Source organism: Kryptolebias marmoratus, linkage group LG6 (assembly GCF_001649575.2).
Source record: "Kryptolebias marmoratus isolate JLee-2015 linkage group LG6, ASM164957v2, whole genome shotgun sequence".
Taxonomy (NCBI): domain Eukaryota; kingdom Metazoa; phylum Chordata; class Actinopteri; order Cyprinodontiformes; family Rivulidae; genus Kryptolebias; species Kryptolebias marmoratus.
The window spans coordinates 4,678,979-4,694,901 of record NC_051435.1 but is presented as its reverse complement, the minus strand read 5'-3'; the positions used below and the strand labels follow the sequence as shown (position 1 = coordinate 4,694,901).

Below are 15,923 nucleotides of genomic sequence, written 5' to 3'. Positions count from 1 at the left end.
TTTATGGTATTAAAAGTACTTAAGGCTGTTTTAAAGCAGCTGTATTACAGCACAGCTGATGTAAAATCATAGACAGTAAGTCAACAACAAAGATCGGAGTGTAGTGTCAGCTGCTTCGAAAGCAATTGATAAAAATGATCAAAAAATGCTTCAGATTGGCTCAGGACATCCCTGTTTACACCATATCAGTGCACTACAGCACAGATTTTCTTTTTTGGTGAATTAAACAAAAACAAACAGAGGCAGCTCAGTACCCTTACACACAGCACTTATTTTACAAAAAAGAGTAACTCTGCTTTAGCGAGCTGTCTTGAATTGACATGGTGAAGATCTGAAGACATTTCAAAACTGAATCAGCCAAATAAAAGGTTGTCTGATAAGCACACATGATGTTTAACCTTAATAAGAATGCAAACAAATTAATACAGCTGTCTGCTGTTCAGAGAAATCAACAACAACAAGCTGAAGAATAATCCAAGTAAATAAAGAAAAGAACAACTCTAACTGTCCTTAGATGTGTTTGATTATTTGTCTTTCTCTTATAGAAAAGAACCCTGACTGGTCACAAAGTCTTTATAAAAGTTGTCTCATGAAACAAAAAGAGGTTAAAAATGTGTGCCAGTTTTGGGTTTTGTTTACACATCACAACAACTTTAAAAAGTAGAAGGGATTTCTGTCTGTCAACAAAATAAAACAATCAATAGTTATGCCTAAGTCTGATTTTAATGCAACACAGTTCAGTTTTCATTGAGCCCACAGATCTTTTACTCTCTTCACAGAATAAACTCTGCATGTAACTACTTATGTCAACGTGTTAGTCTCTGTAATGCTGTAATCTCTGCACTCTGAGTAATCCAGTCTGAGCGCCGGGTGAGGCGCGTGAAGCGGAGTGAAGGTATCAGTTGTCAGGGAGGCCATGAAATGTGTGTCATTGAGCCCTGCTCGACGTCCACCTGCCTCAGCTGTCAGTCACTGCACTCTGACACAGTGTGTGTCTGCAGGGCAACAATATTCCCATACAGTTAAACACAAGGTAACAAGCAAAGCCAATATAAAATTCACTTTCACTTCATTTTTTCCAATTTTTAAATAAAATCTTGCAAAATATTTGTCTTCCCAGAATTTCTGAAATAATTTCTTTAAAAATTGGCTGCTTTGTCAGTGATTTTTACTCCATTGCCTGGTCCTTTTCAAAATAATTTTTTATCCTTTGTCTGTCAAGGTAGCTAACTCTAACCTACAAATATTTCAAGCATAAAAAGATGTCTTAAAAGGACAGAGGAGTGTTGTGCCGACACAGGATAGGCAACTCAAACTGTCTCAAAGACCCATAATTTGTTACAAATCCTTTTGCTGCATCTACTAAAAATAAAATAACAGTTTCGACAAGCCAAAAAATAGTAATTTTTCACCAAGAAGTAGAGTCCCAAAGAGCAATTTGCAAATAACTTGGACTTAAGTGTGTGTATCCCTAAAAGGTTTGGGGAAAACTGAACAAAAGACAGAATAAAGTCTAAGGAAGGAGCTGACACGGGACATGAGCGATGCATCATCTTTGAGTTGACCTTAAAAGCTTCATCAGAAATGGTTTCAGTGAAGCTGGCCTTGAAGAGGTCATTCTTAAGATGCAAAACAAGGGAGAAGAGGTCAATGGAGGCCAAACAACTGGAATGAGAATAAGTCTTATTAAATGAATAATCCAACATTTTAAATATATATAAATCTAAGTATCTATAACAGTCCTCCACGTGTATGGAGAAGGTTTGGAAACATAAAATACCACATAGGAAGTATCATATTTGAAATATATCTGTTTGCTTTTAGATACAAGAATGATCTCTGGTAATTAAAGCACACAGAGAGAAAAAACACAAACTGGAATATTGTCTGACGTAGTTTAGTCTTCCTTAAACCCAGATCTCAACATTATTAAACAGTGGGGGATCACCTTGACAAAAACAAAACAAAACTCAACCTAATTTTCCCAGAAGAGCTTTGAAATATCCTTGGAGACTATTTGTGAAGACATTATAATAAAGTTACAAAAAGTGTGCCCAAAGAATTCAGTCTGTGTTGAAAATGTGATGGCCTAATTGACTTTTAGAGGTAACAGAATAAAAAAAAAATGCATTTTTATTATCTACTGTGTCCCTTTCCAGGATTTTACATGTTTCATTAAATCAACTCTAAATTCAAAGAAAAACACTACAAACTAAGGGTGATTCAAGACTTCAACACAGTCCTGCGTCCTACAGTTTTTATCTTATCAAGCCTAATTATTAAACCAACAAATTATTCTTAATTCAGTCGTATCATCTAATTCCTGTAGCCTATCTATATACTTCCGTATCTGAATAATAAATCCAGCTAATGTTTACTATTAATGAAACAAACAAACTAAAGGATAAACAACCCTGAAGAACTTGTTGTGTTGCTAAAAGCAGCTGATTTCAGGTTACATTTTACCATAAAAACACCTCACTAATGTTGCTAAAAACAGTTAGACAGAAGCAGAGAACAAACAACTATTAATTCGGGGTTACTTTCCCCGCACATGAATTAAATGTGTCCTGTTTTAAAGCTGAAGTTTGGCACAAAGTGCAGCTTGTTTGCTCTCTGCGTTACCTTTCTGAATCAGAGCAGCTAGCGCTTCGTGCTAAACCATAGTCGGCTGCTGTCCTCCGTTCGAGCTGCGGTCCGATCGGCAGCACCACGCCGGGATGGAAGCAGGCCCCTCCGGCTCCAAAACCACCCTCAAACCGGGCTCTGGGGTTCTGAAAGGGACTGGAAACTGATTTGGCACTCAGCTGACAGAACTTCGCTCCGGTGTCATGGGCAACGGAAGCGCAGTGAAAGTGTTTCGTCGTTGTTGTTGTCCGTGTGGACACACGGTTACAGATAAATGGTTCCGCGGCGCTCAGAGTTCCTGGTCAGTTCCAGGAAGTTCCATCATTTTTGAACAGAAATTATTAATTTTGTTCGAGTCATGCATATACAATATTATTGTTGTGTTTGATATTATTTATACACAGAACAGTTGCTAACACCACGGATAGGCTTTGAATTACTTAGCATATAGTACTGTGCAAAAGTCTTAAGTCATCAGGCAGACTGATTTTATTTTATTTTATTTTATTCATTTATTTTTGTAAAATGGTCCTGATCAGTATTCTTCAAGCTTTCTGAAAGACTTTCAAATATTTTTTTTCCAGACATTGGCTTGTTGGTTGCAAAGTACAAATAAATTTGGATGGTTGAAAAAATTACATCTCTGAAAATAATTTTCTACCCTTCTAAAAGGTATTTTTATACAGTTTATTTCCATGAAAATGTCCAAATAAACTGAAAGTGTCAAAATCAAAAAGGTAATTGCAGGGTAAATAACTAATTGTATAAATGTAGATCGTCCATTTTAGAACTCAAATCAAGTTTCTTTTATCTATCTATCTATCTATCTATCTATCTATCTATCTATCTATCTATCTATCTATCTATCTATCTATCTATCTATCTATCTATCTATCTATCTATCTATCTATCTATCTATCTATCTATCTATCTATCTATCTATCTATCTATCTATCTATCTATCTATCTATCTTTGTGTGCAAACTTTTACAAGACACTGAATCCAAATATTACAATTTAATGTCTAAAACTTGTTTGATTTTATTCCAGCATGGAAGTTTAACCTATTTTGTTCAGATCTACAGGACCAGTTTTGATTAATTATTAAAATACTTTTTTTAATATTATTATTATTCAATAAGAGTTTTTGGACCTGAATCACATGTAAACACAGGTTTTAGCTAAGTACACACTACACTTCTCCTTTTATACTGCATGGGCCTTCTGTACTTCAGTAAAAGTGTGACAACCAAGTCCAAAAGGATGCTGGTAAACACTGATATAGTTCAGATGATATTAAGGTTAAATTAGGATTACACTTTCAGTTGTGAAGGTTAAAGGTCAAATGTGTGGGAATGAATCTCTTTGTGTAAGCTCCTTTAGATTTGAAATATCTTTTAATTTAAAGCTTTATTTTGACCACCTTTGGAATGGCTTTTTTTACCAAATGTCTTGAGCTTATCATCTTCTTTCTTTTGTCCTCTCTGTAGATTTTTTACATTTTTTATTTCCTCATTCAGATTCACAGCTTCAGGTAAAAAGCTTTGTGTGTGCAGCTCCTTATCTCAAAGAAAAACTTGTCTGCTCAGTCTTGATGTGATGATTGAAGAGTGAAGATGGACAGTTTTCAGAACAAGAGGATTACAGAAGTATGAATTACTCCACACACATCTTAATTATGATCTTATTCACAAAAAGAAGATCTGGTCTAGCAGAGCTGAATACCAAAAGAAAATCTTCTGATTTACTTCTTGGAGTTAACCCAAATTACCCCCAAGCATTTGGATGAGAGCAGGATTTACTCAGCTGGTTCAGGGCATGGCCTGTCACTGTGAACCACAACACACTCTTGTCTGACCTGCCGGGTCAGATAAGAAGATTTGAAATGTAAAAACAGAAGAGATATATAGAGAAAAGCTCATAAATTTTGAAACAAAATTATTTAGCATTTCTTCTACATCTGTTCAGACAGGTGTTGACCTTCAGGCTTTCTCTGATGATGAAGAGTTTGCTCTTGCAAAAATGCTTGGTTCACTCTTTCTTCGCCGTGCTCTTCACTCCGTGCTGTTGTTATTCAGTGGCTGTCAACAGAGAACAAACGTTACATCAGAGAAAAACATTATCGCCCTACAGCCTGAAACACGAAGCCTTGTAAAATCTAAATGAAGTTACAAAACAGTACAATTGTGATGATTTATAAAGCAAACTAATAGGAAAATAATCAGCTCCCTACTGAAGTGATGCACAGAGGACAAAATTCAGAAAATAAAATATTTCAGAGTCCCACAGAGCAACATAAACAAGATTGTTCAGAATAAAGTTTGTCACGGTCTTCTGCCCAAAGGAGGGGGATTAACTGACACAAGATGCCTCATGAGACATTTGAGTCTTCTGTTTATCTTTTCGGAAACCTCTTCAAAATTCCAAAGTCTAATTAGCGCCGTTTGGCTTTGATGTTTGTAATGGAGGCCCAACAGTGACGGGGACATTTTTCACCTTCAGTCAGGAAAAGCAGCTGTTTGCTGTTAGATATGAAAACATCAGGATGTGTCCCCTGCTGCCATGCTGTCTACAAATACTCGGGCTTCTCTTAAAGACATTAAACATGTCGACACACTTTCATCTTCCTGCATGACCGAGATTCAGCCAAACTGCATATTTTACTGTCATAACAGGGCTTTTCTTTGTAAAATATTCAGATCTATAACATGTTGTTCTGTTTATTTAACATCAAACCTTTGCTCTTTTACTGATATTTGTCTGACATCTCAAAACATAAATCAAATATTTTTTAACAAATCTCATTGTGAACTGTGAAGCATTCTATAAAATGATACAGATGAAAACATTTTTCTCACTTTTAAAGGACTCTGTATGATATTTGATGTGTTACATTCAGGGTGGAGGTTTCCCTCTGAGTCTGCAGAATCTTATTTCTAATTTGCAAAAAACATAAATAAATAAAAAAAGACTTATCATTTTGGTAATTCCTGGATCAAATGAGTGTATAAAGAAAAACACTTTCACTGCAAAATGTTGCATATTGTTGTCATTCTTTTAAAGAATGCTAGTCCTTTTTTATACATATGGAAGTTTCAAGCTGAGTGTATTTTGTGACTTTTCTACAAATTGTCAGCCCATCGAGTTTCTCCTGTATCTTTACATCAAACACGTTTTTCTACAACCTCTGTCTTCTCTTGGGCACTGGACCATCCTTGAAAAGTGTCTTTTTTATGAGCTTTAAACACCTAAAGTTGGCAGAGAAAGTTTTCAGCTACGACAGCACATTTTGCTTTCTTTAATGTTTGATTAACCCCCTCAGGCTTGAGTGCACAACACTGTCAAGCTTGATTTGTCTAAAACTGTCGACCAGCCCTTCCACAAACCTTGATGCAATGACTTCTTCTGAGGATTATCATTGTTGTTTTGTTGATATTTATGGAGGAAAATCAAAGTGATGGACTAATAAAGAAGTTATTTGGTTATGCTGTTTTATAGGAAAGTGAACAAAGTTATTTCCTTCATCATATTTGTTCTACCAGCAGTTCCTCTGAATGTATTAAAGCCATTTCTGGGTGTCAGCTCAGATCAGACTGTGACCGCAGCCGCAGCAGCAGTGACAGCAGCCCAGTGGCTCTGGTCTTAATCATGTAGAAGCAAAGTGTTGCACCTGAGGCTTTGCTCTCCCCGCTGGACCAAATGACCCAAATATGAGCCCGGTGTCTGCTTGGTTTAAGAAGAAAGGTTCTTTGCAAGAACATGACTAATGCATTCATCACAGAGACACAAATCCTGTTCCTCTGCGTGTCCTTGACTCCTGCTGCTGGAAAATCAAAAGAAACATTTGCTTTTTTACAAACATGCAGTAACACATTACAGTAAGGGCTTTATTTTGTGATGTAGACATTTTGACTTGATATTTTGCATGCTACATTTTGAATGTTTCTTGTGTTCAGGTATTTTTTTACTTATCTGAACATGATCATCATAGTTGTAAGCTTTAATTTTTGATCAAACTTTCACACATTTGCACACTGGAGAGGAAAGCATCTGTCCAGCAGACACAGGAGACGTCCTCACTGCTGGACAGAACAGCTTGCTTGGTTTGAAGTTTGTCCAAGTCATCCAGCAGTATCTGAAAAATAAAAAGAGTACTGAGTGTGGCATTAATGAAATAAAACAGAATACTTAATTTTCTTTCATTAGAGATTTGACTCACCCTCACGCTCAGGACTTGTGCTTCTGTTTAATTATCCTTCACTGATTTAAATATGGTTGGATGTGTCTTGTTGCTCAAACAAATGAGGACTAACTCTTGTTTGTATATTTAACTACAACTTCTGCAGAGTAGAAGTGTCATTCCTTTATTATTCATGGTTATTAGCCATTTCAAATAAGAAAATGCTGCACATCCGTAGTCTCTGTGGGACAAACGACCATAGGCGGGGTGTTTTATTGACAGCATATTGTTGTGTGAAAGGCCACATTTCAAAAACAGATCAATGAGAATAAATCACCTAAAGCTGAGCGGGTGCCATATTTTGTCAGCAGATCTCATCCCAGCGGACGAACAACTATTGATTCCTGCTGTAATCTAGCAGATAAAAGCCTGGTGTTTGTAAGAGATCTGAGTGGAATTTTAGGCTCATAGATCAGCAGCGACAGACAGGATGAAGACTCAGATTTGCCAGCTGGCACCACGTTACACCTCATCTTCTTCATTTACTTAACAGAGGCTACAAAGTGATGTAAATATCCTCAAACTGTAGAGAGTCACATTTAAAAACAATTAAATTCCATATCTACATGGTGGTTTTTAAAATGTTTAAATAAGATGTGATTTGTTACATTTTAAAGAAAGAAAATAATAAAAACAATAACACATTCAGCTTAAGTGTTTATTTTTCATTTGCTTATCATGAAATACAGACCCTTTCAGGAAAAATATTTCAGTTTTACATTAAGGTCATCTTATTTTTAAAATTGATGGAGTTGCAGCCTTTTTAGTTAAACCTTAAAAACAATGTTTTATGTGATGGCATGCAATATCATGAGATGTAATGCTTGGAGTATGTGTTGGGAATGAAATATTATTGTATAACTTTGGGCGATAATAAAAGAGACCCAAAAGCACAATATATTTGTTAAAGATTAATTTAAAAAAGTAAACTATTGCAGCCTACTTGTGTGTACAAAACCCAAAGTCCTTGTTCTTACAGACGTTTGTCCCTGGTAAGTTAAATATTTGTCTTCATGGACAAAAGTGTCTCAAAAAGACTGTGATGTCTCAGAGCAAGATGAAAACATTGTCATTCAGAACTAATGGACTCTATTAACACCTCCTGGTAAAAGCTCACTGAGTCATTTCTTCAGATCAGATCACACAAACGTGTAACCAGAATTAGTAACCCGTGTAAAAATGTGTCACTAAAGTACTGTTTGTTCTTCTTCTGTCTTTCAGTTGCATCTTCTGATACAAAACTAATCTGTAAACTTGGAGTTTTTGTGTAAGACTTGGTAATTAAGCTTGAGATCTGTGTCAGACAGACAGATTTCTGTGGATCTTTGTACATCAAACTATTGTGTAGAGCCAGTAGAGCCATAAACATAACATATCCAGTTAAAGTTTTTTGCACACTTTCCACCTTGTCTCTCCTTGCAATCTGAGGACATTTTAACATGAAATGATTAGTTATAGAAATAATAAATAAGCGCTTTGATCAAATGCCTCCCTCTAGTGGCGAACTGTCAAAAACAAATTCAAACCCATAATCACCTTATTCTAAGGGTTTTATGCTCTTTTAAGTAATTACTAAAATAATTTTAGCATGTCTGTCATCACAGTGTCACCCTTTACAGGGTAACAGGAATGCTGTGTTCAGGTGTAGATGAGTAAATAATACATTGTGGATGTTTTGGATAAGAACATCTCTTTAAAGCAGGAGATGGTTGGTTTTGGTGAGAAGATATTGTTTTGTGCTTGTAAATTTAAAAATATAGACACAAAAACACAACTCAGTCCAAGTTAAACTTACAGCTTCATCTCAGAGATGGATCCATACAAAACTGTGAGCTGAGAGTGTCGCTTGTCTTTTAGGTAATGTTGTCAATCTGTTATGTCAAAATCTGCCAAACAACTAACATGTCCAAAAATGATTTTACTCATAAGTTTGATTTATGAGCAAAGCCTCTAACAGACATTTTCACTTAAACTAATTGATGAAACTAAAAAACGTGCTGCTTGGTGTTTCTCTGGTTTTGTTACAGATCGAGCGTTGGTGGCGCCTCCTCGGGTTTGATGGCCAGAAGGCAGAAATATTGGACGGCCACAGTCACCTCTGTCTCTGCGGAGCTCACTTTCATTACAGACATCAACCTGAGAAAAAGGAGAAGGGAGAGAATCAGAACTCACCATCTTTCTACAACAACAGGTGGTTTTAAATCAGTTTCATTTTTCATATAGCAAAATCTTCAACCATCTATTGAGTGGTGATGTTACTAATCACTGCACCAAATAAATATCCAACATGTTGTTTTTGCTTTTGAGCAGTAGCAGCAACATTCAAAATGTCTTATTCTTTTAGTTAGAAGTGCTGTTGACCTCTGACAGATGTCCTGGGACAGCGTGTGGGCTCGCTGTGGGTCTTCTCTCAGCAGAGCCTGATAGCAGGAGAAAGACTCCACAAACCCCATGTAGCTCGCCAGAGGCATCCGTTTTCTGTCCCACACACTCTCATGCCTGTGAAACAACAAAACACATGAATACTGTATGCATATAATCCTGTATTTTGCAAAACGCACTGCTTTGACATGTTTCGGATGGAGATATAGTCCTATTAGCCGTGAGTTTGACCACGTGTGTGTGAAAGCGGGATTACTAACGTCCTGCCACTCACCACTCCTTTACAGGATATGGAATCAGTTCAAATGCCTCCTTGTACAACTCTTTGGAGCTTCGACCAAGGTTGGGACTTCGGAACGGACTCAAAGCTGCATAAAACTGATTTAAGAGAGAAAAACAGCGTCACTAACAACACACCAAAAGTCTTTAACATGTGTGATTTTGTTTGTGTTCATTCATGTGTAAAGATATTTTATACAGTCAGCCATTATTAAAAGCACTTTTTTTGCTCTGACTGTACCTTCTTGGACATAAGTCTGTGGAAAGTAAGGGGAAATAAATAAAACAGCTTAAATCAGATATGTTTTACCTCAAACGTCCACTGGATGGTGATGAAGCATTGTAAGCTAAGGCACTGGAGCCTTTCTTGTAACTTAGAAAGTGGTCCTGATCATTCATTTTTTGGGGGTTTTCTAAAGATATTTCAATGATTTGCTTTAGACTTTGGTTGTATTTTTCAGTCCATCTCTTGGACCCCGACATATTTTGTGCAGCCTGTGTTTAAAAAATGAGGAAAGTGAACAAGTGGAGGAAAAATGAAGCTCCTAAACGTAAACAGGGGGCTTGAAGAGAACATTTATAGCTGCGTTTAGGCCTAAACAATTCACAGGTCAGAGTCAAGTGGATAATCAACAAGAACATATTTTCTTCTGAAAATGTTCTGAAACATGAGTGGAAAAGCAGCCAAAGTCCAAAAGCCCCTTCAGAAAGCCTGGATCTATTGAACACACTTTAAAAGATTACAAGAAAGCCTGTCTGCTTTGAAGCAAAACAGAAAGAATTGAGAAATGACTCAAGACATTTGCACAGTACTGCATTTGCCTGATAGTGGGTTTGTTTTCACAGATGTGATGAAGTGTTTCAGTGTTTGTTTGAACAGATTCTCTGCCTGCACCTCTTTGCAGATGGTGTTCAGAGCTTGCGAGCAGCAGTCAGAGTAACTGAGCTCCATATTCAGGGTGTAGTTGAGCAGAGCCAGGCAGCCCCGGGGCTTCAGGACCCTGTGGGCCTCTCGGAGAAACTGCCGCCTGTCAAACCAGTGGAATGCAGACATGGCTGTCACCAGGTCTGCTGAGCTGTCAGCGAAAGGCAGCTCCTCGGCAGCGCACAGTCTGCTGACGGAACAGGAGAACAAAGTGAAACTTTTCACTGAGGCTTAGCTTTCGTACAGCACAAAAGATGTGGATGACAAACATTAACCAGGAACAGAGGGGCCTCTGCTCTTCTGAATGTTGATCATGCTGTGAGGCCCACATGGACCTTTGTTCCTGCCTGAATAAGCAAGGGTCAATGAATGAGCATGACATATTAATCAGTTGTAAGCTTGGAATGTTTTTCATGAAGTCTGACTTTACACCTTCTTTACGACTTGATTCTTCTAATGCTTTACAAGAACAGAAAAATGTAAAATGAATATCCTTAAAATTAAGGATATTGCCTCCATTTCACGCCAGAAATGGAATTAAAGCTGATTTAGGCAAACCTTGTAAATGACTTGAAATGAAATCTCACACAAAACTGCAGAAAGTCACAATCAGAGCACGTGTTGTGAATGACTCTCAGCTACTACCACACCAAGTTTTAGCTCCATAGATGTAAATTTGCCTAGGTTAAAGTCATTTTTGTGTTGGCTTAATTTGATTATCTGTGGCAGCCATCTTGAATTGGGCAGACTCCAAAGGTTAATGTAGATATGAATCCAGTGATCACCTTTTGAGAGTTTCTTTAAAATGTGTCCAGTGGTTCATAAGATATTTTGCTAGCAAAAGAATGTTTGAGTGCAACAATTAATCCACTCAGAATATGTTGGGAATCAGTCTCAGCTACTATCATACCAAACTGTATTTCAATATCTGTAAAACCAACAGATTAATAATTGTTTTTTTAAGTCAGGTGGATGTGGGAACCATCTGACACTCACCTGTATGTTACGTTTGGCTCTTTAGCATGTTGTAAAGCCACTTCTATCTGAGCAGGGCTCACGTCCGTCCCCACCACAGCAGCAAAGTGTTTGGCCAGGAGTTGTGTGCCCTGTCCAGACCCACAACCCACATCCACTGCCAGCTCAAAGGGATCCCCTTTCTGAGAATTAACCCAAATGTATGTTTTGTTGCAGTGAAGTCAGTTTAATTTCAAGGTAGATTTAGTATTTAGCCAAAGAGAAATCTACTTTTAGCAGATTTAAACTGAAGAACTCAAAGGTCTACATGTTTCTGACCTGTTTTTGTAGGAAGTCCAACACTTGTTGCATCAGATGGTCTGAAGGACAGATCCTGTATTTCCAGTAGGAGGCTGCGTGTTCTTTTCCTTCAAAAAGCCTGTGAGCCATGGCAGCTCAGTTGGCCTCACTCCAAAAACAATAAATCTTTTCTTTCTTTGCTCAAAGCGAAGAGCAAGTCTATAAGTTCTTGACTCAGAGAGCAAACTCCTTCCTGGCAGCATTCAGACAAAACCTGCAGAAAACAGTCAACACTGGGGGAGGAGCTGATCTGTTTATGAATATTGTTCGGGCTACTTCCTTCTTCTGAGGCATGTGATGGTGTGTGTTTCTGTCTGAAGCAGAAAAAAAGTTCCCATCAGTCTTTGCGTGCTTCCTAAAAAAAACGCAAGAGGGTTTTCCTGTTCTTAGTGCTTTTTGCTCAGGCAGGCATGGGGTCTCACAGCATTTTGTCTTTTCAGTCTGGAGATTTACCTACTTTATAGTGTCTCAAAGTAACCCTGGCTGCTTTGATCTATCATGAAGTATGTTTGGACTGAGCCTCTGATATGCATTGAATTTTTTATTTTATGTTTTAAATCAGACGAGGGAAGCACACACACTGTGTAGCTTTAAAAAGGTCAAACTTTGTTTGTTGAACTTTGATTTTAGAACCTCAAGGTTTGCAGACATTGTTTACTTTTTATCATACTTTAAATGGATCCAAACTAGGAAACGTAGAGCAATCTAAAAAACATATTTCAGACGGCACCCACTCATTTTCTGCAGAGTATAATTGGTCAGAAGTGTTCAGGACTGTGGGGTCATCCTGTCTATCCCAGCAGTCAGGAAACAGGAGGAGGTCACCAGTTCTTCACACCTCTCAGCAGATCAGATTTAATTCACACAACTCTGAGCTGCAGTGAGTTTAAGGCCTCAAGCTGTTCATGTAAAGAATTAACTCACAAGTTTAGACCCGCAAAGTATGGTGTACATTTTAGGACATCCTCAGATATCAGAAAATGTTAGGTGTTTTGAAAAATCTCCAGAAATGTGCTTTTGACTCTTAAAGGAGTCGAAAGTTGAATAACTGTCATTAAATTCACATTTTCCACTTTAAAGGTTTGATTGTATAAAACAGGTGGAGTGCAAACTGTCACCAATTTACATCTGAATCCATCAAACTAAAGGACAGGAACACAAAAGAAAATGTCAATATAAAAGCTTGCAAAACTCAAAGTGTGGGTTAAAAATAGACTTTATTTAAACATATTCATCTAAGCACCTCTCCTAAAAATGTAGTGGATATATGAAGTATAAAAAACATTTTGTTCATGTTTGTAACTTTTGTGCAAACTATCTAAAGGGGATCAAGTTTAGGATTTTCGCTTTCTACTGTTCAAAATAAAAAACTAATTGAACATTTACTCGGGGAAAATAAAGGCACAATAAACACGTAGGTTTCTAAACTTTATGTGTTTGTTCAATACATAATATTTCTTAAACTCTGACGGTGTTTAAGAATACGCGTCTAAACCTTTATTGTTGATTACAGAGGTTTGGATGCCAAAATACAGAAATATTCCCAGTCCCGCTCGATTTCAGTATCAGGAGAAGTGACCCCCATCTTCTCCAGGATCCTGGAAGCAGAACAAACAGTAAAACACATAAATAAATGTAACATTTAGCATGAGGCCTGGATGGTTAAAAGTCATTATCACTATAAGAAGGTGTGTTTGTGGAACCTCTTCTGAATGCTGGCCAGCAGATCTTCGGCCCCCTGCGGGTCTTTGGTCTCGTAAGTTTGGAACATGGACCAAGTTCTGATGAATCCAACCAGGTTTCTCACAGAGAGCAGGGATTTTGTTGGAAATGGATCAACCCTGTTGGAAAAAAAATTGGACTTAAAGAAAAAGAAGTAAAAAAAAATGGCCAAAATATTGCATTTCTAGAAAAGACAAACAGCCAGTAAAGGTGAAAGGGTGATAATAGGAAATCATGTGTCTGCATGTTTGTTAGCAGAACATCTCACACCACTGGACGGATTTTAATGAAACTCAGAAAGTCATCTACAACACAATCTGAGCGCCAACACATCCCGAGGGTTCATGGAATTAACCGTTAAATCACACGTTAATGGTTTATTCAGGATCTGAGATAACCACGGAGAACTGTTCCTTGTCATCATTAAAAGAGGCTTTCTTTAGGTGGAATAATATTGGAAAAGACAAAAAAGGGACACCATTACCTCTTTTTGTCTGGATATGGGATGGCAGAGAACAGATCCTGCAGTTTGCTGTCGGACACAGCGACCGGGTTGCTCGTGTAGGGCTGCAGCACCTTTTTCACCTGAGAGGACAGGGAGAGGAACACTCAACTATTTGCATTTTAATACTCGGCTGATTTTTTCAAACCCACCGTCAGCTGTGTGGAAGAATAAGCTGAATTCACTGATCAAAAGGTAGCTTTCAGGTTTGGTCTTATCAAGTGATTACTGAAACATGACGATAAAAAAAAAACTTATTTTAAACTAAAGAAGCTCCAAATGATTGTTCATTAGACAGAGGAAGTGGTAGAACCTACTTTAACAATTAACTAAAACCATCTTAACAATAGAACATCAGGGAACAGAAGAGAAATCCACTGTGGACTTTGTTCTGGATTGCCTGATACAACAGGCATTATCTTAGCTTTATCTGGAAACAGTCCAAAAGTAAAGTGAACGATTGCCTCATCTAAACTTTGTATCGTTCAGTTTTATGGCTTATAAACTGTTAAACATCAGGTTATTGTTTAGCTTGCTGTAGGTGAATATGTTACACAAAGAGAACAGAGACAATAAAAAGCTTCCATACAGGACATACATGCATGCATCTCCTCTTTAGGCTGAAGAAGAAAAAAAACAACTTCCCAGTTTGGGACTCTACAGACAATTAAAGGTCTAGCATTCCTTAAAGGAATGCATATCGCCCGCCACTTTTCATACCAGAGTTGTACCTGTTAAATAAAGTTATATGAGATTAGGTGCTGCCAATGACTCTCAGCTACAAAGACCAAATTTTAGCTCAATATCTGTAAAATTCAGAGTTGTAGCCATTTGTGTTGGCTAATGTCAATTAGTTGTGGCGACTCCAGCGTAACAACCCTGAAACCTCCAGGCCTCGAGGCTCCTCTGTCCTGGAGGTTTTAGGCGTTTCTGTTTAATTACCTCCTCAACAAATCATCAAGTCCTCCAGAAACAAGCCCACAAATCATCCATTTAAACCAGCAAGAACACGTCTAAAGCATGCAGGGGAGCGGCCCCCCGAGGAACAGAGCTCCACACCTGTGACCTACACTCACCTCCTGATAGATCTGGTTGATTTCCTCTCCACAGTCCTTGTAGTTAAAGTTGAGGTTGACCTCACTGAAACCCAGCAGAGCTATGCAGCCCCCGGGTTTCAAGACCCGGTTTGCTTCGGGCAGGAACTTGGACTGGTCAAACCAGTGGGCTGCTGAAGCTGCTGTCAACAAGTCTACGGTGCCATCTCCAAACGGGAGCTGCTCTGCAGTCCCCTGCCTGCAAAAAACATCAGTTTCTTGGTAAATGAAAGCCAAGTGATCGTATAATTTAATCCCAATGTTGCAAATACATAAAACATATAGATTTTGTCCATTTGTGTGACCCGTGGCACCTACCGGTAGGTGATGTTGGGGTACCCCGGCACAGTCCTGGCCTCCTCCACCTGGTTCTCGCTGACATCCATGCCAACCACCTCCTTAAAGTGTGGCGCCAGCAGCCGAGTGAACTGACCCGTCCCACATCCCAGATCTACAGCCAGCTCATGTGGCTGTCCTTTCTGTGGGCGGAAACAGATGTTTGGTCCAGTTATCAGAACCAGAAGGATGGTCTACCAAAACTACAATCGGATCATTTCTGTACCTTTGCGTCCAAATACTGAATGATGGCATCCTTGAGGTCACTCGGAGGTGTAAAACGATACTGTTGGTAGATAGAAGCATGTTTCTTCCCTTCAAAAAGTCTGTAAGCCATTGAGCTGTTTCCTTCTTAGTTCAGATCTGTGAGGATCGAAGCTGCATCTGCTGGAGGTCAAAGTTTGTGTTTCTTCATCGTTCAGTTTGCCATTCCTCTCGTTTCTTTGGGGATCTGAACACTCCTGAAGAAAGAGGAGAATAAAACCGCTTCCGCATCTGCCT

The 15,923-nt window shown here is 38.3% G+C and overlaps 3 protein-coding genes across 4 annotated transcripts in view; all 3 read right to left on the bottom strand.

The window, feature by feature from the left end:
- The window catches only part of ube2f (ubiquitin-conjugating enzyme E2F (putative)), a 32,538-nt gene extending 29,669 nt beyond the window's left edge, over positions 1 to 2,869 (bottom strand). Inside the window, exon 1 of the mRNA XM_017420630.3 lies at positions 2,626 to 2,869. The gene's annotated coding sequence lies outside the window, so the exon portion shown is untranslated. The remainder of the gene's footprint in view (positions 1 to 2,625) is intronic.
- A 4,643-nt stretch (positions 2,870 to 7,512) lies between these two features.
- zgc:162780 (uncharacterized protein LOC555377 homolog) lies at positions 7,513 to 12,065 on the bottom strand. 2 transcript variants are annotated; one of them, XM_017420621.3, is made up of 6 exons: positions 11,748 to 12,065; positions 11,451 to 11,611; positions 10,425 to 10,644; positions 9,525 to 9,628; positions 9,230 to 9,367; positions 7,513 to 9,004 (listed from the first exon to the last, which is right to left on the bottom strand). In XM_017420621.3, exons 1-6 carry the CDS (start codon positions 11,856 to 11,858, stop codon positions 8,890 to 8,892), a joined length of 849 nt encoding a protein of 282 aa, XP_017276110.1. In that variant the 5' UTR covers positions 11,859 to 12,065; the 3' UTR covers positions 7,513 to 8,889. The 2 variants fall into 2 exon arrangements, with proteins under 2 accessions (XP_017276110.1, XP_017276111.1); XM_017420622.3 differs by having other exon boundaries at positions 10,425 to 10,641; positions 11,748 to 12,064.
- A 901-nt stretch (positions 12,066 to 12,966) lies between these two features.
- On the bottom strand, positions 12,967 to 15,923 carry zgc:162396 (uncharacterized protein LOC555292 homolog). Its single transcript, XM_017420631.3, has 6 exons — positions 15,649 to 15,923; positions 15,405 to 15,565; positions 15,069 to 15,285; positions 13,975 to 14,075; positions 13,472 to 13,609; positions 12,967 to 13,366 (listed from the first exon to the last, which is right to left on the bottom strand). Exons 1-6 carry the CDS (start codon positions 15,757 to 15,759, stop codon positions 13,276 to 13,278), a joined length of 819 nt encoding a protein of 272 aa, XP_017276120.1. The 5' UTR covers positions 15,760 to 15,923; the 3' UTR covers positions 12,967 to 13,275.

What these genes read in the sequence shown, in the direction of transcription:
- zgc:162780 (XM_017420621.3), bottom strand. Translation starts at nt 11,858, where the DNA reads ATGGCTCACAGGCTTTTTGAAGGAAAAGAACACGCAGCCTCCTACTGG. An exon ending in TGGACTTCCTACAAAAACAG is followed by an intron (nt 11,612 to 11,747) that starts GTCAGAAACATG and finishes GTTAATTCTCAG; the next exon opens with AAAGGGGATCCCTTTGAGCT. An exon ending in GAGCCAAACGTAACATACAG is followed by an intron (nt 10,645 to 11,450) that starts GTGAGTGTCAGA and finishes CTGTTCCGTCAG; the next exon opens with CAGACTGTGCGCTGCCGAGG.
- zgc:162396 (XM_017420631.3), bottom strand. Translation starts at nt 15,759, where the DNA reads ATGGCTTACAGACTTTTTGAAGGGAAGAAACATGCTTCTATCTACCAA. An exon ending in TACCCCAACATCACCTACCG is followed by an intron (nt 15,286 to 15,404) that starts GTAGGTGCCACG and finishes TGTTTTTTGCAG; the next exon opens with GCAGGGGACTGCAGAGCAGC. An exon ending in TCAACCAGATCTATCAGGAG is followed by an intron (nt 14,076 to 15,068) that starts GTGAGTGTAGGT and finishes CTGTCCTCTCAG; the next exon opens with GTGAAAAAGGTGCTGCAGCC.